The sequence below is a fragment of the Tauraco erythrolophus genome, chromosome 12, assembly GCF_009769465.1.
Source record: "Tauraco erythrolophus isolate bTauEry1 chromosome 12, bTauEry1.pri, whole genome shotgun sequence".
Classification (NCBI taxonomy): Eukaryota; Metazoa; Chordata; class Aves; order Musophagiformes; family Musophagidae; genus Tauraco; species Tauraco erythrolophus.
Genome location: NC_141476.1, coordinates 19,251,418 through 19,275,723, shown reverse-complemented (window position 1 = coordinate 19,275,723; position 24,306 = coordinate 19,251,418). Strand labels below are relative to the sequence as shown.

Below are 24,306 nucleotides of genomic sequence, written 5' to 3'. Positions count from 1 at the left end.
ATTATTAAGTAGCCAGGGCTGGTGCAGAGCTTGCGGCACCCGCTGGGGAGGCAAGTGGAGGCAAACCGGACTTTTTCCCGTTTCTTAGCCCGGTTTTGCCCTGCAGTGACGTTTCTGTATCCAGGGCTTCCCCGGGAGGAGCACTGTCGCACATCACCACATGTGCAGCAAGTTACAATGGCCTCAGCTCTGTCTCTTACCAGCCCCGACGGCCCACCGCCAGCACCGGGCAGGTGGGCACTGCGGTTCAGCAGTGCTGGCCCTCCTGCCATTGGCAGCGGGCAGGACACCGACCCAGAATACTCTGGCTCCTCCAGCCCTTTAGGAAAGCCGTTTTGCCCCTTGCTTTCCTGACAGGAACCCTTCAAAACTAAAACCAGCTTGGAAGCTTCCCAGCAAAAAAATGGTTCCATAAAGTGTTTTTTTCCCCTTTCCCACCCCGTTGCTGGGAGGAAGTTTCAGGCGATGTTATTTTCTGATGGCTTGGAAGAAGACTGTTCTGCCCGGGCCCCCCCAGCCCTCTTAGACAGGCCCGAGTGGGACCCCGTGACGGGATGCTGGCACAACGCTGGAGGCACCCATCGCCCAGTGCTAAAGCTCCTGAACCACCACGCTGCGATGCGGGCAGCCTCGCTGTGCCGTGCTGTGCCGTGCCGGCAGCTCCCGGAGCCCAGTGGCGAGGGCCACGGGCAGGATGGCAGCGCAGGATGCGGGAGCCGGCATCGCGGGTACCCAAGCGCCGAGCCTGTTGCTATGGCAATGGGAACTGGAGATGCAGAAAGCGGCACATCCTTTGGAGGGGGCAGGACGGGCAGCACCCGGCAGCACCCGACCCACCTGCGGGTGCATGGCCCTGTCTCAGCCGTGTGGGCCCTGGTAAGAAGGTAGTCCTGCCCGCAGCACCCAGAGCATGCACCTAAGTGCTCCCTGGGTTAATTGACCCCAAATCTGGATGGGACGTGGGTGCAGCAAGATAGGAAAGGGGAGGATGCTCCTTCCCACCTCCATCCCTGGGGCTGACCTGCCTCCGTGCCTGCTCGAGCAATGCCTGCAGGATGGGTGCTCCCAGCTCGCATGACACCCAGGCACCGGAAAAACCCACACTGGGAAAGAGCACCCGTCCCCGTCCCACTCAGGGTGCACTCCCTCACGAAAAAGAAGCAGAGCATCCATGGGACACCCTTCCCCACACTGCAGACAGGGTGAGGCTTTCCAGCCTCAGCTCATCCCAACAGCCTTCCCAGCAAATGTGCCCTGCCTGGCACCTCCATGTCCCCGTGCCACACGATGCCAGCTCTGGCCCTACCACCGTGGCCAGCCGAGGGGGACGAGGGCCATCCTGCTAGCCGCCGGCACGGCAGCGGGCTCAGTGTCGCAGGCCGGCAGGGGCCGGGCTGGCCGGCGGGAGGGTGGGAAGGCTGCCAGCGCCGGCAGCGTGATGCCAGAATTAGCCGGGAAGGGGACCTGGGCAAGATGATATATCGGGATTTATTGCTGTCTCTGCGAGCACTCAGCTAATCTGCGCTCAGAAAATTAGTTCCGTTGGTTTAGTGGGAACCCATCCTGCCCGGGCTGAGCACTGGCACCTCCTCTGCCCCGGGCCAGCTTGTGGAGGGGGCTCACCGCCCCAGGGTAACCCACAAGGGAGGCTGGCACCCAGCCCCACATCGGGGCCAGCACCTGCACCCCACAGGTGAGAGCATCCTTGCTGAGGCAGGGGCACCCTGGCAAGGGGCGGGCGAAGGGGTGAGTCCCTCCTCACCCTGGGGTGCTGGGGAGGGAGGGAAGGCTGGGTGCTGCGCTGGCACCCGCGCACAGCCAGCCCCCCCTCCCAAAGCGTCTAATTTGGAGCAGAAGCAACAGCGGGTGTAAGACAATAGCGGGGAAGTGGGTGGGCCGGGTGCGGATGGCACGGGGGGATGACGCAGCCGCACAGCCCTCACCAACGGGCCCCCCAGCCCCCCGAGCCCCAGCTCAGCCCCACGGCGTGGTGTTCCAGCGGCCGGGGCTCCGTCTCCGGCCCCACTTCCACTGACAGCTGCCCTGGACGTGTACGAGGTGGGGGGGGTCCCCGCTGCTATCGCACCCCCCGCATCCCGGGGGATGGATGTGCCGGGGAGCGGCAGAAAACGCAGTCGGGCCGAGACGGACCGACATACCGCTGGTGCAGGCAGCGGGGAGGCGAGGAGGGGCTGCGCCAGCCCCGCGCTGCCCGCAGGAGCGGCCCGGGCTGGGGCCAGAGGCAGGGCTGGGGGAGCCCCACCGGCCCGCGGGGCCGGGCCGGAGCCCACCGGCCCCCCCAGCCCCGGGGAGGTGCGGAGGTGCAGCCCGGACCGCGCACCGCAGGGGAGGACTCGGCCGTGGCCGGCTCGGAGCGATGCGGCAGCGGGGAGAGAGCGGGCTGCGGGAGAGAGGGGCCGGGGGCCCGGGCGGGAACGCTCGGCGGCGGGGGCGCGGGGAGAGGGTCCTCGCAGCACCCCCCCGCCACAGGGCCGGCCCGTCCCGCCGGCTCCTCGTGGGACGCGGGGGCGCAGCGGGGGCAGGAGCGGCCCGGGGGGGGAGGCGAGCAGGGAGGCGCGGGGGGGAGCCGGGCTCCGGCATCTCGCCGTGCCCGCGGCGCCCGTCGGGGCTCGGGGTCTGGCGGGACGCGGGGGTGCCGGCGGGGGGCGGTGCGGCCAGCGGGCAGCCGTCGGGGCGCACACGCAGCCAGGCGCAGGCCGGTGCGGGGTTGTCCCGGGCCACCGGGGAGGGATGGGGAGGTGCAGGGGACAGCCCCGGCCGACAAGTGCCGAATCCCCCCAGCAACGCCCCCACCGCGGGCTCGGCCCCCCTCGCCCACGGCACGGACCGGCACGGCTCGGCCCGGGGCCGTCCCGGCGCGGCGCCGCGCTCACCTGCACGCCTCTCCGACCGCAAAGGGGGGCCGCGGCCGGGGCCGCCGCTCTGGGGGCGCCGCGCGCCCCTCCCTCCCTGCCGCGCGGGGCCGGTGCGGTGCCGAGCGGGGCCGGTGCGGTGCCGAGCGTGCCGAGCGGTGCCGAGCGGTGCCGTCGGTCCGTCGCGGCGCGGGCCCCGCGCGCCCGGCGCGGCAAGTTGGCGGGGCGGGACCGCGGGGCCCCGCCCCCGCCCCGCCCCGCCCCTGACGTCACCGCCAAACTTCGCGCCCGCCCGTCGGGCGCGGGAAGAGGCCCCCGCGGGGGGACGGGGTCCGCGCCCCGGCACCACGGTGGTTTGGGGCGCCGTGAACGCCGGGGCGGGCTCTATGCCATGGGAGGGCGGCGGCGGAGTCGCCAAAACCGGGCCGGGGGCACTGCCGCGCTGCAGGGACCCCGCGGGACCCCACGGGACCCTGCGCCATCGAGGCTTGCGGGGGCGTGGAAGTACCGGCGAGCCCCCCCGGCTTGCTCCGTTCCAGCTGCTGCCTGGCCGGGTGAGCCGGTGCTGCCTGCGGATGTCCCCACTGTCCCTGTCCAAGCTCCTCACCCCCGGAGGTGGCCGCCTAAAGGGAGGTTGTGCCCCACAAGCCGCGTCCTGCCAAGCCCCAAGAGCCTGGCAGCCCCGGTGTCCCGGGAGGCTTTGCTGAGATGGTGGGGACTGATGTGAGACACAGCGCACCGGTGTGAGCCGGGGTCCTGTGGGCTGTGCTGTGGTCACCGGCTCCGGATGGGACAGGATTGGAGGGGGTGGGACAGGATGGATAGATGGGTTGGGATGGTGTGGGATGGGATGGGATGGGACGCGATGGATGGGATTGGATGGATGGGACAGAAGCAGGTCATTGGCAGAGCTGAGTGTGGGCTCAGCATCACAGGTGTCTGTCCTGCGAGGGCACTAAAAAACCACAATGAAGATGTGGGCAGACACGTGGTCCTGCCTCCGTGACATGATCCTGTGGGAATCAGGTAACTTTCCTCATCCTTTCCCCAGATGTGGGGCCAAGGCCTCTCTCATATCCCACGTGCAGGGATTGTCTGTACCCCATGGCCAGGCTTAAGGGGCAAGAAATGGTCGCCCTAATACCCTCAACTGTGCTCACAGCCCGGGCTCGGCCTCCTGCCCAGGATGGGCAGCATGGCCCTGGGGGCTCAGCGGAGCCCCCAGCCCCTTCCCCCAGCCCCTGGAGCAACCCCGCTCCTCCCGCAGTGCAGCCGCGTGTGCAGAGCCTCCGGAATGGCTGCGTGCTGCGCGCTGCCGTTTGCGGCCATATGGTGCCACTTCTGAGCTTCTCTCTACCTCCCCTGCACCCCCAAACCCCAGCTCCCTAAAACCACCCAGACAGCATCAACCTGAGCCACTGCAGGGACGTGGCTGTCCTCTCCGGGAACCCGGGCCAGGCAGACCCACCGACAGGGGACATCGGGGTCCCGTCCCAAAACCAGCATCTCCCCTCTGCGCACGGGGAGACCAGCCAGCCCCCCCCGGCGGAGGCAGCCCGGGCACCCCCTGCACCTGTACTGGATAATTAATGGTGCATGAGAGCAGGGCAATTAGCAGGGCACCATAGTTGGGGCTTCTAATCAAGAATTTAATCACAGCGGCTGGCAGCGGCACAGCCCCCTTATTAATCTTGACTCCTCGCAGGAATCTGGAGTGTAACTTGCAGTTACCCCGCTGGCACCCGGTACGGCTCGGGGCTGCCCGCAGTGGCTCACGGCATGAGGGACAGGCCACGCTCCTCCAGCACCCCTCAGTCCGCCTCCTGCCTGCCTCCCCTTAGCACCAGCCTCCCGCCTGTGGCAGAATGCCCCAGGCTCCTGTCACTGCCCCCTGGTCCCCACCGCCTGGTCTCTTGGGCCACCCAGCACCCGCTTTGGAGTGGTTGGTTCTGCTGAGCACAACGGTGTTTGTCCCTCTGCACCCTGACCCACTGCCCCGTGCACCCCCTACCCTGTGCACCCCCCGCCTGTGCACCCCCCGACCTGTGCACTCACTGCCCCGTGCACCCCCTATCCTGTGCATCCCCCACCCTCTGCACCCACTGCCCCATGTACCCCCAACCCCGTGCACCTAGTGTCCTGGGCACACCCCACATTCCACACCCCACCTTCCACACCCACTGCCCCATGTACCCACTGCCCCGTGCACTCACTGCCCTGTGTACCCCCCAGTCTGTGCACCCCCTATGCCGTGCACCCCCCACCCTTCCCACCACCCCACGGTGAGCCCAGAGCTGTGTGCAGGGTGATGTGGCTGGTGTGAGGTGACATTTCCCGCAGGACCCCTGGCACAGGGCGAGTGCAGGCTGCCAAGGTGGGGGTGCCAGGGCAGGGGACACTGGGGTGGAGGTCATCCGGCCGTACCTCTCCACCCCAGGTGGGTGGAGGGGGTGTGAGGCAGCCAGCCCAGCAGTGGCGGTGCCAGGGTGCGCAGTGGGGTGGCAGTGGGGTGCAGCGAAGGGGGGTGCAGCGTGTCCGTGACTCAAGCACCACGCGGCACCGCATCCCTGCGTGCTCACCATCGCCATGGCAACCGCCAGGCAATCAGCGATAATTGCGCACGTCGGCCCGGCAACGGGGCCAAATAACCCCGTCCCTTCTTTCGGGGGCTGGGGGGGTCGGGGAGAAAAAAAAGGGGACCCAGCCCTCTATGGCTGCCCCTGGGCCTTCACTGGGGGCAGCAGCAGCGGGGGTGTGCGGCACCAGCGCTACCCTCCCCATGGGTGTCCCACAGTACCCACGCGCCCCAGAAGGCGTCGAGGGAGGTGGCCGTGAGCCACCCAGCCAGGTGGCCATGTGGCGTGGGGGGTGGCCTCGGGGGGGACACCAGCTTTGGTGGCCAGGTGCCAGGGGAAGCCACACAGCAGGACGGTGACCCCACCATCAGCAAGGGGGGTGGGGTGCGGCCGTGGGAACCCCGGGAGCAGCCCCTGAGGCACTGAGCGGGGTGAGGGGCTGGGTCCCCTCAGCAGGATGCAGCTGCTGTCCTTCAGCGGCGCACCCCAAAACCCTCGAAGAGCAGCTCAGCCACCTTCTCCCAGCTGGCGGTGGGGAGAGCGGGGTGTCCATGGCCAGCACCGCCACCTCCGCGGGGCGGATGCCCAGGTCCCGATAGAGGACACGGTGGCACAGCTCCTCTAGCCCGTCCCAGTCGGTGGCCACGCCGTGGGTGAGGACAGGGCCACCCTGGCACTGCTGGCCGCGGCTGCTCGTCCCCCGCCAGCCTGCTCCCAGTGCGGACCGTCCCCGTGTTGATGAGGACGGTGCACAAAGCCTCGCACCTCTCCACCGGCTTGGCCTGGGGCCGGCTCTGGATCCTGGAGCCCTGCCTGGGGGGCCGACCACCTGCCTCACAGTGATAACATCACCCACGGCTTCGGGATTTGGTTCCCTTCCCACTGGAAGACATTTGGGGGTCCCCGAGGCTCCCTGGGGCAGCAGCAGGGAAGCTGCTCAGGGCGAGGTGTTCATGTGCAAACACGAGCGGGGCTCCTCGCCGGGAGACAACGGGCCCCCAGGGACAGGACCAGGACCGTGACTGGCACCGGGGACCAGCATGCGGCGGGCACAGGTCCTGAGTGGGTGCCGAGACAGGGAGAACCTCCCTGGCTGGGGGTGTGTGCTGCCTTTGGGGCAGAAAGAGGAGAAAAAGATGTGCCTTACAGGCTGGAAGGCTTTGGGGTAACGAAAAGCTCCCCAGGGGCTAGCAGAGCTCCCAGGGGGCCACCAAAGCTCCCCAGAGGCTAGCTGAGATCCTTAAGTGCTACCAAAGCTCCCAAAGGACCACTGAAGCTCCCGGAGTCCAGTAGAGATCCTCAGGGGCCACCAAAGCTCCCCAGGAGCCAGCAGAGCCTAGATGGGTGCAGGGGTGCCCCAAGGCACGTGGGTGCCATGGGGTGTGGTGCCAGCACCAGGTGGGGAGGACAGGGGTGCCCAGCGGGGTGTGGGCAGTGGGGGCCAGGGGGGCCGAGGCGCAGGCAGCCCCCCCCCGCCACTGCTCACTGGCATCATTAGCAAAACTTGCCGGTTTCTAAAAACAGTGCGGCGGCAGTCGCTCTTTCACGCCCGCTCCACCACCGCGCCGGCAGCCGCTAAAACAAGCTCAGTGCTGCCTGCTGCCTCCCGCCACGGCTTGCCGGGCCGGCCTGATGCCAGAGTACCACCGCCCCGCTCCAAGGCTGGCTTGGCACGATTTCGCCCATCTCCAACCCATCGCCACGCCGCGGCTGCCCGCTTTGCCATGAGGAGCCCCAAACTGTCGCCAGAGCGAGTGCCATTGTGGTGGCACCAGCAAACGCCTTGTAGCGGGTCCCCTGGGCGCTGCTGGCAGTGGTACGGTGCCCGCTCTGCCCGTGTGCCCACAGCCGCGCGCGCGTCCACTCATGTTTTATAGATGGCTGCGATTTTAAGAATTAATCCCTGCTAACGACAGCACTTTCCCCAAATAAACATTAAAGTGCTGTGTGTGCAAGGCGCGCTGCGGGGCGGGACACCGGCTGCTCTGCCGCAGCCGTGGCAGGCATGGCACAGCGTGGCACAGCATGGCACAGCGTGGCATGGCAGTGGCACAGCACAGCCACACTTGCCCACAGCTCCACCAGCTATGCCCAGCCATGCAGGACCTTAGGGTGCCACTTACCCCGTGCCCACCCTTGGGTGCCCACCCGTGCACCCTGTCCCTGGGGCAGGGGTGCCAGATGCCATGCAATTGTCCACCTCCTGAAGTCCCCCTGCCCGTCCTCCGTGTTTGTGGCGACGTGGGCAGCACCAGCACCGATCCTGGCTGGCAGCAGGCAGGCAGGGGGCAGGCAGGGTGGGCAGAAAAAGGCAGGAGGGCACTTGCCAGCCCGTGGCATTGAAGACCGGGCGCTCGCTCCTCGCCTCCCGCAGCGTAATAGGGCATGATAAATGCGTATTAGTGTGAATCTGTCATCTCCGCGAGCACGCTTGCGGCAGGGGGAGACACACACACACACACACACGCACACACTCGATGCAGCCTGCGGCAGGGGCCCCTGCTCACGCACAGTCACCGTCACCACGCGAGCCTCATCAGCTAACGAGCAGTCGCTGCGCCGCCCCGCTGCGGGCACTGACGGCCCCGCTCACACGGGGCAACCCCAGGGCCACCACCCCGTGTCGCAGGATGATGGGCCTGGCACACAGCTGGCCACCCGGCCACAGCCCTGGGCTGACGAGGGTGACACCCAGGGTGCCTGTCTGTCCGTCCATCCATCCAACCATCCATCCATCCATCCATCTATCCATGCCATGTTCCCTCCCTGCATCCTGGCTGCTGGCAGTGCCCAGCTGCCTGCCCCAGCCACACCGCGGCACCTCGCATCCCCCAGCACCAGTGCCCAGCATCCTCCAGCAGCCCCATTTCTGATCCAGCCCTAATAACCGTGCGGTGCAGGGCTCTTCCTGTTGCCACAGTCAACTCGGCAGCGTAGCCGAAATGGCACTGCTTGGCCTCAGCCAAGCTGGGGGGCATGGCCACCTCGACCCTGGGCTGGGGTGCAGTGCGGCCCCACCACGGGGAAAACTGAGGCACCGTCCTGGCAGACTCATTACTGCAGGATGCCGGGACCCCACCACATTAAAAATATCCCACCGTTGAGCGGTGGCGGAAGCCGAGCAGGGGTGAGGCGCCGATGGAGATGGACAGCCTGGCTGATGGGAGCTGACGTGGCTCTGGGCTCCAGCGGCACTTAAACGAGCAGCCCAGGGAGGTTTTATTTAAAGCTGACGGTGGCCGCAGGACCGGCGTGGCTGGCCACCCCACCGGGGAGCCGAGCTGCCCGTGGCCGTGGGGCTGGGGCACATTTCAGCATCCCCTGCCCGTCCACCCAGCCCAAACCCTGCCCTCACCCCACCCCAAGCTCTGGACATCACCCGGGGGTGACCCCCATCTCCGGTCCCCTCCTTTTTTCCAGTGTCTTGTTCTAGGGGATTTTTGGCCCAAAATTGGGGCAGAAGAGCGTCCTCGTCAGGACGAGCTCATCACAGACGTGATGTCTGCCACTGCTGCCAGCAAGGAGAGCGGAGAAAGCAGGCTCAGGCGGTGGCAAGCGTGGGTGGCGGGCTCAGCTGCTGTCCCCTGGCCCTGGGTCAGCCCCAATGCCAGCGTCCGGGCACGTCCCAGGCACGAGCTGCACTGTTCCCTGCACGGACAGTGGCTGGAGCAATTAGGGTGGTAATTAAGTGAGACTGAAAATGACGCTTGGTCCACCACGTCAGCCCCAAGCTCGGTCTGGTGTCCCCCACCAGGGTCCCATGCAGGGTAGGCAGCGGTGTCCCAAAGCGGCAGGGCCAGGGGTACTGCAGGCTGAGCACTGCCCAGTCCACCACCGTGATCCCGTGGCCTGGGCACTGTGATCCCAGGGGCACCAGGATCCTGGAGCACCATGATCCCATGCCCAGGGCACCATGATCCCTCGGGCACCTCAATGCCAGGGACACTGTAATCCCATGTCCTGAGCTCTGTGACACCAGCAGCATCCCAATCCCACATCCAGGCACCCATGATCGCAAGGGCACCCCGATCCCATGCCCAGGCACCCACGATCCCAGGAGCACCGTGATCCCAGAGGCACCACAATCCCACACCCTGGCACCCATCATCCCACGATCCCATGGGCACTGTGACCCATATCCCAGGCAGTGGGGACCCCAGGGGCACCAATCACCCCCCACCCAAGAGCATGGTGCTTCCCACCTGTCTTGCGTCCTACGGCCCACGGTAGCTGTGCAGCCAGACGGGCACATTGAGCCCACCCCGGCTGGCAGAGCCGCTGGTGGAGCCACCGGGGCTATATTTAGCCGCAGCTGAAGAGAGCGGGAGGGGGATTTTTAGGAAAATCCCTTTTTCTTGGTGCTGGCATCACCTCGCAGACACCTGGGTCCTCCCCGAGCGCAGGGGGCCGTGGTGGACCCGGGGCACGTAGGATGGCCCTGGCGTGGGGGGGCACCGGGGGACAGTGGCCGTGCCAGCACCGGTGTTGCAGGTGCCCTCCCGTGGCTGGCATGGGAACGGTGGGTGCACCCTCACCGCACCCCCGCAAGGTGGGTGCCCTCGGGGGGCAGGACGGGACCGGGGGCAGGAGGGACCTGGGCTGGGACCGCCCCCCAGAGACACAGCTCCAGCCTGGGAAAAAAATATAATTAAGTTTTAATGAGCCATTCGAGCAGCTGAGGGGCTGGAAGCCCCCTGGGGGGGGTCAGGCCACCCCGCGGCACCTGCTGGGGCTGAGCCTGGGGTCCCTGGCACCCAGCTGTTGTGGGGCTGAGCTCCAGTTCCATGGCACCCAGCTGCTGTAGGGCTGAGCCTGGGGTCCCTGGCACCCAGCCGCTGTGGGGCTGAGCTCCAGCCCCATGGCACTCAGCCGCTGTGGGGCTGAGTCCCAGACCCACAACACAGGCTCACCAGTGGGGGCTGAGCCCCCAGCATCCAGCCAGTGCAGGACTGAGCCCCATGGCACTCCGCCGGCATGGGACCAAGCATGGGGAGCACCCAGCAGGGGTCCTGGCATGAGCCATGGGAGAACACCCCACGGCACCCAGCCATCTCCCAGCACCCATCCCAGAGGGAGGGTGCCCCATAGCACCTGGCCGCACGCTGCATCCCTCCAAGGGGCAGCGTGCCCATGGTGCACAGGGGTCCAGGAACCTCCGCAGTGCAGGGCACCCAATCAGCACATGGCCATGTCCTCCTCCTCTTCCTCCTCCTCTTCATTATCTTCGTCCTCATCCTCACTGTCGGGCAGCTGCCCGGGGGGGCGGGAGGAAAAGGGGGGCCGCGCTCCAGGTTGACATAGGTGACGGCCAGGTTGACGTAGTGCTCGCCCTCCAGCGTGGCCAGGACACGCTCCAGCTCACCCACCAGCCCCGTGAAGGATGGCCTCTCCTCGGGCGCCGGCGTCCAGCAGCTCAGCATCACCCCATACCTGCCCCGACACCCCATCAGTGCCAGCAGCCCTCCCTGGCCCCCCCCTCAGCCACCCTGCCCACCCCCAGCCCACCTCACAGGGCGTCAGGGCAGTGGCAGGGCTGTGGCAGGCGTCTTCCCCCGCAGCAGGTAGCGGGGCATGTCGTAGGGATCCACCTCAGGGTACGGCGGTGCCCACCCGCGTCAGCAGCTCCCACATGAGCACCCCAAAGGACCACTGCCGAGCAGAGAGCCGCCATGGAGGGGTGGCGGGATGAGGACAGAGGGGATGGGGACGGGGGGTCGTGCTTACCACGTCTGACTTGGTGGTGAATTTTTGGGTCTGGAGGCTTTTCCAGTGCCATCCACTTGACGGGCAGCTTGGCGTGGCGGTGCCGCCGGACGCTGTAGTATCCTTGCCGAACACGTCCCGCGCCAGCCCAAAGTCAGCCACCTTCACCGTCAGCGTCTCATCCAGCCTGCGGGGATCATCGGTTTCAGGTGGGGGACGCACCACCAGGCAGTACCCCCATGCCCAGCCATCACGGCAGGGCCGCGGTGCCCACGGCCGTGCTCACATGCAGTTCCTGGCCGCCAGGTCCCGATGCACCAAACTTCTTCTGGGCTAGGTACTCCATGCCAGGGCCACCTGCAGCCCAAGCCGATGAGGTCCTTCACCGTGGGGCTCTGTGGGGTGGGAGCAGTGAGCGGTGTGCCCTCGGCCCCCACGCTACCGCCACCCGCCCGGGTCCCCCCGTACCCGCTCCTGGGCACGGATGAAGTGGCGCAGGTCGCCATGGCGCATGTAGGGCAGGACAACCGAGGGGGAGTCCGTGGCGGGGCAGGCAGACCCCCAGCAGCGAGAGCACCTGGGGGTGGTGGAAGCTCTTCATGAGGATGCCCTCGCGCAGGAACTCCTCCACCTCCTCCACGTCCGTGATGCCTGTCGAGAGCCAAGCCATGGGGCGCTCCACCGCCACGCTGTACCGCAGGAACGCGCCACGGGAGCGGGTGCTACTCACGGTGCAGGGGACTTGACGGCGCAGTGGAGGTCCCCCAGCAGCGGGTCCGTGTAGGTGCCATGGTAGACGCTGCCAAAGTGCCCTGTGGGGATGGGTGGCATGAAGCTACGCTGCATGCGGTGAGCAGGTGACGGCCACAGCTGAACTGGGGTGCAGTGTCACCTTTGCCGATGACTTGGTGGCGGTGAGTGGACGAGCCGCTCCTCGGGGATGAGGATGTCCTTCACCTCCTCCAGCAGCTCTGGCCGCAGGTCCTCCAGGCAGCAGGACGTGGCCCTGAGCAGGGGTACAGGGGAGCCACCACCTGCCACGCTGCCAGCGCCACCAGCACCGGTGAAGCGTGCCGGGGTCTCACGGGGCCGGGACTACCCGCCGTGGGCAGCACTGCCGGGACAGGCAGAGGCGGGGTGAGGGCTGGCCAGGGACCCAGCACCCACCACCCACCTGTGACACCCACTTACCCAACACCTCTCTGTAATCAACACCGGGGCGCTGGGTGGTGGCAGGGGGGGTCGCTGCGGCCAGGCTGTGCAAGCAGCTCCAGGTTCTCCGTCCTGTGGGCAGCAGAGGTGGTGTGGGTGAGGGGTGGCAGGGCGAGGGGCTGCGGGCAGCAAGCGGGCACCCAGTGAGCACAGCACTCACCCTCCCTCTTCCTCCAGCGCCAGCGGAGCAGCACAGCAGCCAGGAACGCAGCAGACCAGAAAGGTGATGCCGGTGCCCAAGGCCAGGCTGGCGGCCAGATCCAGCGAGGTGGCAGGGGGAAGTACCCAGCCCAGCGCCTTGCAGGCACCATTCACGCAGATCTGTGGGGAGTCAGGGGCTCATGTGGTGCTGGGTGGCTGCATACTGGGGGGGGATGTCACCCATCCTGGGGGTACCCTACCTCCACAGGCCCCCAGCCACGGGCAGGCGCAGCTGGGGGGCAGGGCGGCACGTCACCTCGTTCTTCAGCACGTCGGGTTGCAGTCCTGGCCCCCCACCGTCATCGTGATGTTCATGCAGGCGGCTACAGCATCCAGCCCCAATTGCTGCCCGGACACAGCACCCTGAGCCCCAGGGGTCCTGGCAGAGGGACCCCCTACCATCTTCAGCTCACCCCACTGCCCCACGTACGTGCACCTCGATCTCATCGTCACCAGGCTTGAGGCGGAGGCGCCCGCCATCCTGCGCCATCGGGAAGAACTTGGGCTGGGGGGTAGTAGCGGAGGCGGAAGCGCCAGCGGTCAGCAGCGCCGTCCAGCAGCACGCTCAGGTTCCCCAGCACCGTCTCCACCTTGGTCTCGAAGGGGAAGGCTGGGCTGCGGCACAGCAGCCGCTCTGGCGCCCGCGGGTCCTCGCACTCCTGTGGGCAGGGGGACGCTGGGCACTGGCACGGCACAGTGCCCAGGGCGCTGGGGTGGGCAGGGACCAGGGGGATGATGGCCACCCGCCTTGGTGCTTACTGTGGCTTTGGTCCCCACGCCCCTGGCTTCGAAGCGGATCTTGGCGTGATACACTGAGTCCAGGTGGGTGCCAATGATGGTGAGCATCGAGCCCCTGCGGCGAGCAGGGATCAGAGCTCCGGCATGCACGTAGTGCCCAGGGTGCACGTGGTCCCTGGGGTGCATGCGGTCCCCAAGGTGCACGTGGTGCTCAGGGTGCACGTGATCCCCGGGGTGCATGTGGTCCTTGGGGCGCACAAGGTTAACATGGTCTCTGGGCATACGTGGTCCCCAGGGTGCATGTGGCCCCCAGCACCTCATCCAGCCCGGCCGGGGCAGTGGGGAGCCCAGGACTGTGCCCCATGGAGGAAGGGAGCCCATGCACTCACTCATAGCTGCAGCTGGGAAAAACAGCCGAAATGAAGGGGTCAGGACGATACTGAAAGGGCAGGGGGGCCGGGGAACTCCTCGCCGTCGATCCACAGGGCCACCCGGGCTGCGCCCAGGCCACCGGCAGCAGGAGCCGTGCACCTAATTATCCCATTGCTCTGCCTGTGGACACAGCGGCCGTGGCTGGAGGGGATGGCGGGACTGCGGGAGGGTTCACATGCCCGTCCCCGTTCCAGGAACCCCACGGGGGCAGGACAGGAGCATACCTGGGCTGCCCAGCCAGGGACACTTGGAGCCGTTGACCATCACTCGCCAGCTGCTCCCCGCTGAGAGGTGGGTGCCGTGGAGCACGAGGTGGGTGCCACCCCACTGGGGGCCGAATGGGGGGTGCACGGCAGTGACGGAGGGCTCCTGGGCAGAGACAGGGTCGGTGGGGTGAGTGGGTGAGCTGAACACCCCCCAGACCCTGCTGGGGTGAGTGCCAGCACAGGGCCGTACCACGAAGACGAAACCGCTGAGGGTGGCAGAGCCGTGGACATGGAAGCCGGAAGGTCTGGCGGGTTCCTCCACGGTGAGCACCACATCAGCCGGACCCTCCGCTGCCGTTGGGCCCCCTGGCTCGAGCTCGCACACCAGCTCATCCACGAAGTCTTTGCGGCGGGAGGTGGGCAGGGGTCTGTGGGGCGGTGATGGGGGTCAGCCCCAGGCTGGGGGGCACAGCCCTGGACCCCCCCTCTGCCGTTGTGCCCCCCCAGCTCTGTCGCGCACCTGTGACTCTTGCTCCCCTCCGGGAGCACGGTGCAGCCTCGCTGGCCCACCGCCACTGGTAGGTGCCGGGGGGCGGTGGCGGGGGTCGGGGTCCCAATGGGAGCGAAGGTCATGCCGCAGAGCGTCACCCGCGTCCGGCCCCGCAACGGGGCACTCCGGGGCTGGAACTGCAGGAGAGGCACCCGCGTCACCTCCAGCCCCGAAAGCCCGGTGATGGCTGTGGGGCTGGAAAGCCCCTTCCCCAGGGAGTGCGACACATCCCACAGCAGGGGGACTCCGGATGAAGCAAAGGTCCCACCAAGTGCCACCCCGTTTGCCACCATCCTCCCCGCCTGAGCACCCGGGAGCCGTGGGGAGCAGGGGGCCAGCGGCGCAGACCTACGTCGGTGAGGACGGGTGGGCAGGTGTCCCGCACCCAGGGCCCAGCGCATTCGTGGCGGCGCCTGCACCCATCGCCACACCAGCCGCAGCCCATGAAGCTCTCGGCCTGCAGGCACCGCTGGCACGTGGAGAAATGTTGGCAACCGGGGCCAGTGACGTTCAGGTGCCACACCTGGGAACGGAGAACAGAGGCGAGGGGGACGCATGGGGCTCAGGGCCTGCCCCATGTTCCCCCCCGGTGCTCCCCACTCACCTTGCTGCCAGCGGCAAAGAAGAGTGAGTGGCTCTGTGGCCCCATGGCACCCCGCACCGGCCCCGGCTCCCCCAGGGAGAAGTTGGCCAAGGTGAGAAGGTAGGAGCTGGAGCGCTGGAGCACCATCTGTAGCGGGATAGAGCAGGGGGCTGAGCGCGCCCCGCACACTGCCGGGAGCAGCCCAGCCCACCCAGCCCCCCCGTCCCACCTGGAAGATGCGTCCCTCAGCCGTGCCCAGATGGGCCACGGTGACGTCGCCCAGCGCGGTGACGAAGATGGAGGTGAGGAGTACGCCGGCCAGCTGCCCGTTGAACAGGTCCACCTTACGGGAGGCGGCGGGGACGAGGGTGGGCTGGTCCCAGCAGCTGGTGTTGGCCACCGGTGCCGAGAGGTTCACCTGCGGCCGAGCGTGGGGTGGGTGCCTGGACGCCGGCTCCAATGCCCTGACCCCCCCACACCCTTGCGGGTGGGCAACCGGCACCAACCTGCCAGGTACTTTGGGAAGCACCCGATTGCCTAAGTCTCCCTCCAGGTTGGGAGAATTTTTTTGGAAAAATCCACCCCTGTGGCCCCTCCCGCAGCCCCCGCATGGCGTCAGATCCTGCCCTCCCCTCCCGCCCCATCTGGATGTGGTTATCCGTGCTGGCACCGCAGGGCAGGCACCGCTAATCCAGCCCTTCTCGACCCTGGAGCTCGGCAAAGGGCTGGGGGTGAAGGGGGACACCGGGCCCTGGGGGGTCCCCACTGATGCTCGAGGCTAGGAGTCCCCTCCCGTCTCACCCCGCCAGCGGCGTGTGGCAGCGGCAGCGAGCTGGCTGCTCCGCGCGCGGGAAGAGAGGGGGATTTGGCTGCGTCTCGCCCCATGCCCGGCTGAGAACGCCAAAACTCGTGTCACGGGTTCTCACTGGGACCCCGCCTGCAGAGGGGGCCCTGCCAGGGCACCCACCCTGCCCTGGCCCAGCCATGCTGGGGCTTGTCCCTGGCACATGGTGTTCCTGCCCCGCCGCTGCGGCAGACGAGAAACCCCGGTGACTAATTGCACTTCCGCCCGTGGTTTATTTGCCCAGAGAAGGTGGCGGCCTCGCGGCCGGGGGGGCTGAGGCGGGAGTGGCCAGGCACCCCCTGCACCCTGGCCCAGGGAGCACCGAGGCCCCGCAGCCTCCCCGGCCCCCACACACATAAACAAGCCAGAGAGGGTCAACGGCGTAGGGCCGGCAACAGTCACCGCGGGGGCCGGAGCCAGCAGCCTCTGGGGAAGCCACACCAAGGAGAGGGATGTCGGCGCAGAGCATGGCAAGCAGTGGTGCGCCCATGTGCCAGGACACGTGCCCGCAGCATCTGGCTTGGGTGAGCGCAGGGTGCCTGGGGTGGGGAGTGCGGCCAGATCCCCACCGGCACCTGCATCCTTGGCGCAGCCAGGGCTGGCAAAACACGGTGGCCCACAGCAGGTGGTGAGCGGCTGGTGAGGCTGATCCACACCTGGGCGACACTGCTCTCCCCCTGGCCAACCCACCCCCCCAGTGACTTTACCGACACATCCTGGCATCCCAGATCCACCTCCCGGCATCCCAGCAGACCCCCAGGCCCCCAGGATGGACATCGCGTGGGGCAGAGGACTCACGTTGTGTGGGCAGTACTGTGCCGGCTGGAAGAAGCTGAGCCCCCCGCAGCAGTGGCTGGCGCCCGATGCCACAGCACTTTTCCATGCCCTCCTCCATGGCCTGGTTGAGGAGGTGGAGGGGAAAGCGCAGACGGCCGAGTCCTTCCGTGGCAAACGGCTCTCCGGCCGGCTCTCAGCAAAGGCACCAAAGAGCACTGTGTCGGTGTCGTTGATGCCGAGGTCGCGGGCCAGGCGGGCACCGGGGCGGGCGGCATGGGCTGCCTGCAGCACATTGTAGGCGACGTCCCACTCGGCATCCTCCTCATCGCTGCGCCGCCGCCGCCGCTTGGACTCAAAGCGGCAGTCGAGGACGATCTCGCGGGTAGCGGCGGAGGTCGCGCTCATGGGTGCTGAGCCGCGCCAGGCGCGTGTGGTACACCGCCGCGCCCGGCTGCTCCGGCTGCACCGTCAGGAAGTAGACATGGTCCCCATTGGCAAAGGAATGCACGTAGTGGATGGTATAGTTGTCCCGGTATTGTGGCAGCACCGTCAGCCACTGGAAGTCATCTGAAAAGCCGTCCAACGTGCCCTTCAGCCTGCGGATGGACACCGACTGTGGGCTGTACTGCGCCGCCACACTGCTGTTGATGGTGGAGCCAAGGTAGAAGAAAGATGCGTAGGAGGTGGCCACCACAGTGGCACTGGTGCCCAGGGGGCTGGCCACACAGTCGGGGCAGGACACGGGGCTGTTGCCCATGGCTGAGTACAGGCAGCGTGTGGTCGTGATGGCCACCTCGCCGTCCCGCACCTCCAGCTGGTGCTGGTAGCACAGCCCGTGCCGTGCTGTGCCGCAGCTGTACAGCCATGGCTCCAGCGGGTCCAGCAGCAGTAGGATGTTGTCCGTGTCCTCAGGGCCGTCTGTGGCAGCCGGGCACAGGTGGCAGATCTCACACTCGGCGCTGCCCACCGGGCCGGTGACGAGGACGGAGAGGAGGTGCAGGTCAGGCTGGCCAGCAGGATGCGGTTTGCGGACAGCCACGAACACGGCGGCCAGGCCAGTGGAGTCGGTGAAGATGGCGACGTTCTGCACGGGGCTGCTGGCGTCGAGGCTGGGCAGTGCATAGGGGATGGAAAAGTTCCTGGTGGAGCTGTAGGGGATGCGGGGGCACTGCCAGGTGCCAGTACGCAGTGGGCCAGGGTGAGCGCAAGCAAGAGGCACACAGGGCATGATGGCCCCATGCTGCGCGGTGCTGCTGGCATGGGGTTATCGACGGTGCTGAGCACAGAGCGGGGTCCGGACACGCAGAGGATGAGTCACCATCGCATCTGCCAAAAATAAAGGAGAAAGGGTTTTAGCCACCGCAGTTGGCGAGGACCCCGGCGCAGCACTGCAGCTGGGTGTGGGGCTGGGGGTGCTGGGGTCCCCTGGGGCCGGACAATGATGGGTGCTGCTGAGGGAGGCTCAAATCTTCCCAAATCCCATAAGCGGGAGGTGAAGTCGAACTGCCCGTGGCAGGGGACAAATCCCGCCCGCTGCCCCCTTCCACACCCTCGTCTGTCTCCCAGGGGCATCCCTGGCCGGCAAGACCCCCGCTCCTGCAGACGGGAACAGGGACCCTGGGGACAAGGGCCCCGAGGGCTCCCTGGGGACGGGCCGGGCCCCCTGCCAGCCCCCCCCCGGGGCAGCACCGGGGACAGGGGATTGGGACCGGAATAAGTCGCCTGCCAGGGCTGGGGACCCCCGACGCACCCCCAGGGCCGGGCCCCCCCACCTCACCGCAGTGGGTTCCCAGCCGGAGTCTCCGTCGGGTCGGGCCGCTCCCCGTCCCTCCCCACCCGGGGGCCGCCCCGTCCCGTCCCGTCCCAATCTGTCCCGGTCTGTCCCGTCCGGTGCCGTTCCGAGACAAGCGGGCGGCGGGGCGCTCACCTGGGCGCTGCGGGGCGGCGGGCGCTGCCGTGCCGTGCTGTGCCGTGCCGGGCCGTGCCGGAGCGGGGCCGGGCCGTGCCGGAGCAGGCGAGGCGGGACGGGGCGGGACGGGGCGGGCGGGCCCTGCCCCGGGCCGAGCAGGGCTTCCCGAGGGCCGGCCCCAGCACACGCAGCCCGGGGTGCTCGGCGGAACGACGAGCCCAGGGGGCACAGGGGGAGCCCGGGGGGGCACACGGTCCCAGGGTGCCCGGAGGGGCGCTGGGCACCCTGGGGGGACAAGCTCGGGTGGGCACGGTGCCCCGGAGGGACGCAGGTGAGAGCTGGGGCCCCAGAGCAGGACATGGGGCGTAGGGCTGGCACCGACTGGGTGGCCGTCGGAGGGTCCCTGTGGTGGGGACACGGCCACCAGCGTCCCGGGGCGTGGATGGGGTCTGGGCACCTTGGCACCCATCGACCCCTCTGCCGCAGCCGCTGTCAACACCCTGACGCATGAAATTGCTGCTTCCCCGAAGCTGCCCATGCTGGCACCACGTTGGCAACTCATTTCCAGGCTGGTGGTGGGGCCTTCTGGGGGGTGCGGCACGCTCAGCATGGGGGTTTCCATCTGGGGGGCAAGACCAGGCCAAGGGCAGCCACAGCTTTGCGATAGGAGCCATGGGGGTACTGCAGTTGTGCTCGTTCTTCATCTCACGTCCCTTTTCCCCTCATCATGAAGTGTTTAAGTGGTGGCAGGAAGGTCCCAACGCTTGGCAGGAGGTGCCAGGACTTGCCGCTGCTGCCAGGGACGAAGGAAGATGTTTTACATCCCAATGCACCCAAGGGATTTGTCCTCCGAGCACCCGTTGCCCTTGGTACCAGCTGCACCCAGAGACTTTTCCTCCACGAGCAGGGCGCTGCCTCGCACTGCTGAGGGGACTTTGGTCCCAGCTGGGGCTGAACGTGCCGAAAACTGGCTCCCCATCCCTCGTCACCTGGCTGGCCCCAGCCCTGCCTGGCTCCCGCCCCGTGTTGTGCAAGGCCCGGCAGTTACGTTGGCCCCGCGCCTTACCCAACAGCTCCTTCCTCCTGGCTGCGCCTCTCCTTCTCGGTTTCGACATTAGTTGGCTCTTTCCACCTTGTCCGGGGTTTTTGTCACTCCCACCCTCCCGCTGCACTGCCTCCTGCCAGCACAGCCCTGGCTGCCCTTGCGCCACTTCCCGGCGGCTTTCCCAGCCCCCAGCGGGTCCCCAGAGCTGGAGTGCTCTGCACCCAAACTTACATCGAAATTCCCCCCCAGCTTGGCCGTTTGGCCCCCCCCGAAGTGGACACCCATGAACGCGACGAGACTTGACGTAGGGTCTGGATAATGTTTATGAGCAAAACCAAGGAATTACACTCTGGCAGGAGCATAAATATGGGAGCGCAGTCCCTGCGCTAGCCCTGCAGGTCCTTCCCAGCTCCCTCGATGTCTCCGTGCCACCCCGTGGCTCTGCCCCTCCTTGAACAGCTGTCCCAGCGCTCGGCAGACAGACCCAAAACACGGGGCTGCACCATGCCCACCATGCCGCGGCATTCAGGGGTGCTCAGCCCCACACCAGTGCCTGGGGATGGCTAGGGAGGGGGTGGCCCCCACGCAGCAAGCTCAGCATAGCTGGCTTGTGGGGCTGGATTTGGGAAGCAGGTGCCCTGGCGCCAAGGGGAAGACCCTCCTTGTGCTAGAGGGGCACCCTGTGCCAGCCGGATCTCTGGGAAACTGCGCTTGAGCTGTCCCTTTAGGGCATGCTGCTCAGGAGCCAGCACCATGAGCCACAAGCACCCTGATGGGCAGCCCAGTAACCCGAGTCTCTCTAGGGCTGTTCTGTGTCCCTGTGGGCAGGTGGGCAGAACCCTGCTGCTGGACTGGGGCAGGATGATCCACTACCCTGCCTGCCAGCATCCCCAGAGACATCCTTCTCACAGCCATGGTGGGAAGGGTCCAGGCTCACACAGGTGCCAAGGGCGCAAACCCGCCAGGGCAGGGCTCCGGGACTGCCAGGGGCTGCCTGGCACTTGGGGGGCCCAGCTCCCCAGGGCAGGGAGAGGAGAAGATCATGCCTCAGGCCAGCCCTGACCCCCGCCTGGGTGATGTCACCTGCCCTCTGCGGGCACAGCAGCACAGGGGTCCCCCAAGTGCTGCCACGTTTCCCCTGGGGAACCCCACCCTTGGCACAGCCGCAGGATGGCAGAGAGAAGGGTGTCAGGCACAGGCAGCAGCACCTAGGGGGGGCTCAGCTCCCCTCCAGCAACCCAGGGTACAAGTAGCCCTGTTTTAGGACCCCCACAACGAGGGATGGAGCCGGGGGCCGCAGACGAAGGGTTGCCACCCCCAGCCAGGGGGCACTGCCTGCAGAGGAGAGAAAGTCCTGCTCACCCCTTCCCCAGGCAGCTGGGCATCCCGTCTCTAACACCCAGGCTGGACAGTCCCATGGGTGGGTTTTCCCCACGCTCTGGGGTCCCACATGCCCTCTTCCCTGGACTCATGGCCCGGACTTCCCCGGGGAACAGGCTCCCGGCACAGCGGGGGCTCCTCCGGCTGGCATCATGCCCTGGGCGATGCCTGTCAGTACGTTTGGGGCGTGAGGATGAAGAGCGGTCTTCCTCCTTGCGGATCCACTTCATGAGCTTGTTGACAGCACTGATGGCTCCGGCCTTGGTCCCCAGGGGACTGTAGCATATGTACAGCTCGAAGGCGCTGGTCACCTGGGCGAAAAAACAGGGTACACCCTGGGCACACGTCTGCGCCCCACTTGGGGCTGGCACTGCACCTTTCCCCCACTGGGAACAGGCACGGGGGCTCCAGTGCAGGGTCACGGGGTGGCAACAGGGTACCCTAAATGCATGGTACCTGGTTTGCTCAGAAGTGGGGGGACCGAACCCCAGGGTTTGCTCCCAGAGTAGGTTTTCTCTGCGGCACTTGGTGGGGGGAGTTCACAACAGTAGATGACACAGCCCTCGGTGCTGGCACTTGCCAGCCCCCACTGCTATCCCTGCCCGTCTCTCCCTGGCACAGGGGTGCACAGGGGCAGGCTGGCCCCCAAAACGACCGTGCATGAGCTGGGGGCCACCCTGGGGACCACGGAGGTGGTGCTGTGTTGTGCCACCACCCCCTTACTCCACCACGCAGGACTGGAGAAGAAGAGCTCACCCAAACCCTGCAGGAGGCTCTTACCCAAGCCAGGAGGTTCTCATGGGGGCCCGTGAAGTAGATGTTCTTCAGGGGGTGCGAGGAGTTGTGAGCCCGGCTGTGGAGGTACTGGTAGAGCCCCAAGAGCCTTTCCTTCTCCTCCTCCTGCACGTAGGGTGCCTCAATCTCGGGGCTGCGGGAACACAGCACCCCATTAGCCCCCAAGAGAAGGGGATTCGTGGAGAAGGCTTGCCCCATGTCCCACACCACGGCCTTGGGCCGACGGTGCCCCAGGGGCCTCACCTGGTGAAGAGCCCAGAGCTCTTGGACTTGTAGATGAAGTGCCGGAGGTCGGGGATGCCCACCTGGGCGACACTGTAGAAGGGGGTGCGCAGGGCCTCCTGCAGAGCGTGGTGCACCCCCGTCGCCGCAGGCGCTCCTGGAAGCGCCGCTTACAGTCAGAGACAGTGAAGAAGTCCTCGCGGTCAGTGGAGACCAGCAGGAGGCACAGGTCCATCTCCTGCTCCAGGTAGGAGATGTGGGCATGGAAGAATCCACTGGAGTTGAACTTGGGGAGGCAAATGGGAGTCCAGGCTTCACCCTCCCGGAAGGAAGAAGAAGAGCTGATGAGGTTGAAGAGCAGATGGAGGTCAACAGGGTGGAGGAACTGATCCTTCTTCCTCACAAGAGACACCAGCTGGTTCCCTGACAGAAGGATGGAGAAGACCAGGCTCTTGGCCTTGGCCTGCTGCAGGCTGGTGCTGACAGCGTCCCGGACGCTGGCGGCCAGGGGCAGGCAGCGCACGGCGCCCATGAGGAAGCTGGGGTCGTGGGCCATGAGGTCCAGCAGGTTGTCAGTGATGCGCTCGGAGCCGGCCAGGAGCCTGCGCAGGTCGTAGTTCTGCTTCTGCTGGAAAATGTGGTTAAGCTGGGTCCAGGTGAGCAGGCTCAGGATCTGGTAGTAGATGTAGTGCAGCTCGTGGGCGATCTCCTGCTCTGACTGCCGGGTCCGCGCCACCCGCCACCAGCACCAGTGGGCTCCTCCGCACGAAGACCACCTTGTAGCCATCTGCTTGGGAGGGAGTCCCCGGCGGGGCCGGGGACAGATCTGTAAGCCTCACTCCCCGGGGCTTCAAGGGAGAGCCAGGCTGCAGCCTCCCCCTCCCCAGCAACCAGTCTGCCCCTGGGGACAGCTAACATGGCCCACGATGGTAGGGACACGGCCAGACAGGCCGTGACACCCCCCTGTCGCACTCCCCCCCAAGGCGGGTACCTGCGTGGATGGACCGGATGGCATTTTTCTCAGCCTCCAGGAAGGACACCAGGGCCATCATGACGCCCATGGTGCTGGAGAGGGCCTCCTCGGAGCCGTAGCGGGAGTACACGGGCTTGCCCGCCTCGCTCAACACGAAGACATGCTTCCGGTGCATGCGCCAGGCATCCATGGTCACGTCCTCCTCCTCCTTGCCTGACAGCACCGAGTCGCGGCGGGTGGTCTGTGGGGATGGCTCCAGCTTCCCCTCCTTGCTCTGCCTCATCTCCTCCTCCAGGTCGAGGGCCATGCCTGTGAGCTGCGTGCTCAGCTCGCTGAAGTCCTTGCTGATCTGCTCCATGCTGGTCGGCTCGGCCGGCTCCCCCTGCCTCTCCTCCGGGCTCCGTGCCGTGGCCGCGCTGTCCTCGGGACTTGTCAAGTCCTCGTAGGAGCGGGTGTGCACGAACATGGCTCCCTCCTGGCCCGCCCCTGAGAACAACAGGCTGTGCAGCATTTGTCCCCGTCCCCCATGCCGAGGCAGTGAGCGGATGGAGGGTGCAACAGGGACAGGGGTTTGCAGGGAGGGACCTGCCCTTCTCTCCCCATCCCACGGCACCCAGGGGTGCGGGTCCTGCTGGCAAGGAATCGCCAGTGGGCCCATCTCCCCCTGCCCGCAGAGCTGTGGAAAGTCCAGCCCGCATATCGAGGAAGCCCTTGCTTACCCCCGTGGCGAGCTCTGCCCCGTACCTGGCTCCGTCCCTTGCGCGAGCCCCGGCGTGGGGCTCTCGGACCGCTCCGCAGGCTGCCCATCTCCTGGCGCCAGGGACCCGTTGGGCACTTCCCAGCCTTTCTTCTTGTGGACATCCGCAGCCATTCCTCAGGGCAGGACCTGCATGTGACCCACAGCGTCACCCCTCTGTTCCCTCACCCGGAAAACGGGTCCCAAAACGCTCTGCTCTCGAGTAGGGCCGCGCCAGCATCGTCAGACCAATCCCGCTGGCTCAGCAGGCAGCACCGAGCCCTGGTGAGTCGTCAGGAAAGCTGCTTTAATCCAGCAGGATTTCCTCCCTCCTGCGGCCCCAGCTCCTTCCAGTCCCCTGGCCCTGGCACCTTTCATCCAGGCTTGGCCCCGATTTCCCCCGAGTGCTGGGAAAGCGGCTCAGCCTTCCCCTGCCGCGTCCCAGCAGCGAGGGGGGAGGGAGTCGGCCCTGGATGGGGCTTCTCTCTTACACCAACCATCCCAGAGGCCTCATGTTGCAAAGGGCGGGTTTTATGGCCCTTCCTAGCCTG

At 67.0% G+C, this 24,306-nt stretch overlaps 2 protein-coding genes across 2 annotated transcripts; both read right to left on the bottom strand.

Moving 5' to 3' along the window:
* Window positions 1-10,624: 10,624 nt before the first annotated feature.
* On the bottom strand, window positions 10,625-17,934 carry MST1R (macrophage stimulating 1 receptor). The gene is given in 40 exon segments (XM_086619280.1): window positions 10,625-10,707; window positions 10,710-10,879; window positions 10,960-11,000; window positions 11,002-11,058; window positions 11,060-11,098; window positions 11,174-11,212; window positions 11,214-11,275; window positions 11,278-11,339; window positions 11,439-11,470; window positions 11,472-11,508; window positions 11,510-11,547; window positions 11,621-11,680; window positions 11,682-11,803; window positions 11,883-11,889; window positions 11,891-11,964; window positions 12,045-12,072; window positions 12,074-12,228; window positions 12,231-12,266; window positions 12,344-12,392; window positions 12,394-12,436; window positions 12,521-12,567; window positions 12,569-12,702; window positions 12,776-12,844; window positions 12,847-12,910; window positions 12,996-13,076; window positions 13,078-13,224; window positions 13,325-13,418; window positions 13,693-13,763; window positions 13,765-13,855; window positions 13,950-14,104; window positions 14,192-14,369; window positions 14,462-14,628; window positions 14,844-15,014; window positions 15,096-15,221; window positions 15,304-15,492; window positions 16,717-16,758; window positions 16,760-16,842; window positions 16,845-17,076; window positions 17,078-17,895; window positions 17,898-17,934. Coding segments are annotated over 40 exon segments (4,230 nt in total).
* A 2,116-nt stretch (window positions 17,935-20,050) lies between these two features.
* Window positions 20,051-23,890, bottom strand: MON1A (MON1 vesicular trafficking associated A). The gene is given in 8 exon segments (XM_086618984.1): window positions 20,051-21,229; window positions 21,232-21,340; window positions 21,810-21,957; window positions 22,068-22,182; window positions 22,185-22,782; window positions 22,784-22,833; window positions 23,038-23,505; window positions 23,764-23,890. Coding segments are annotated over 8 exon segments (1,644 nt in total). The 3' UTR covers window positions 20,051-21,200.
* Window positions 23,891-24,306: the final 416 nt, after the last annotated feature.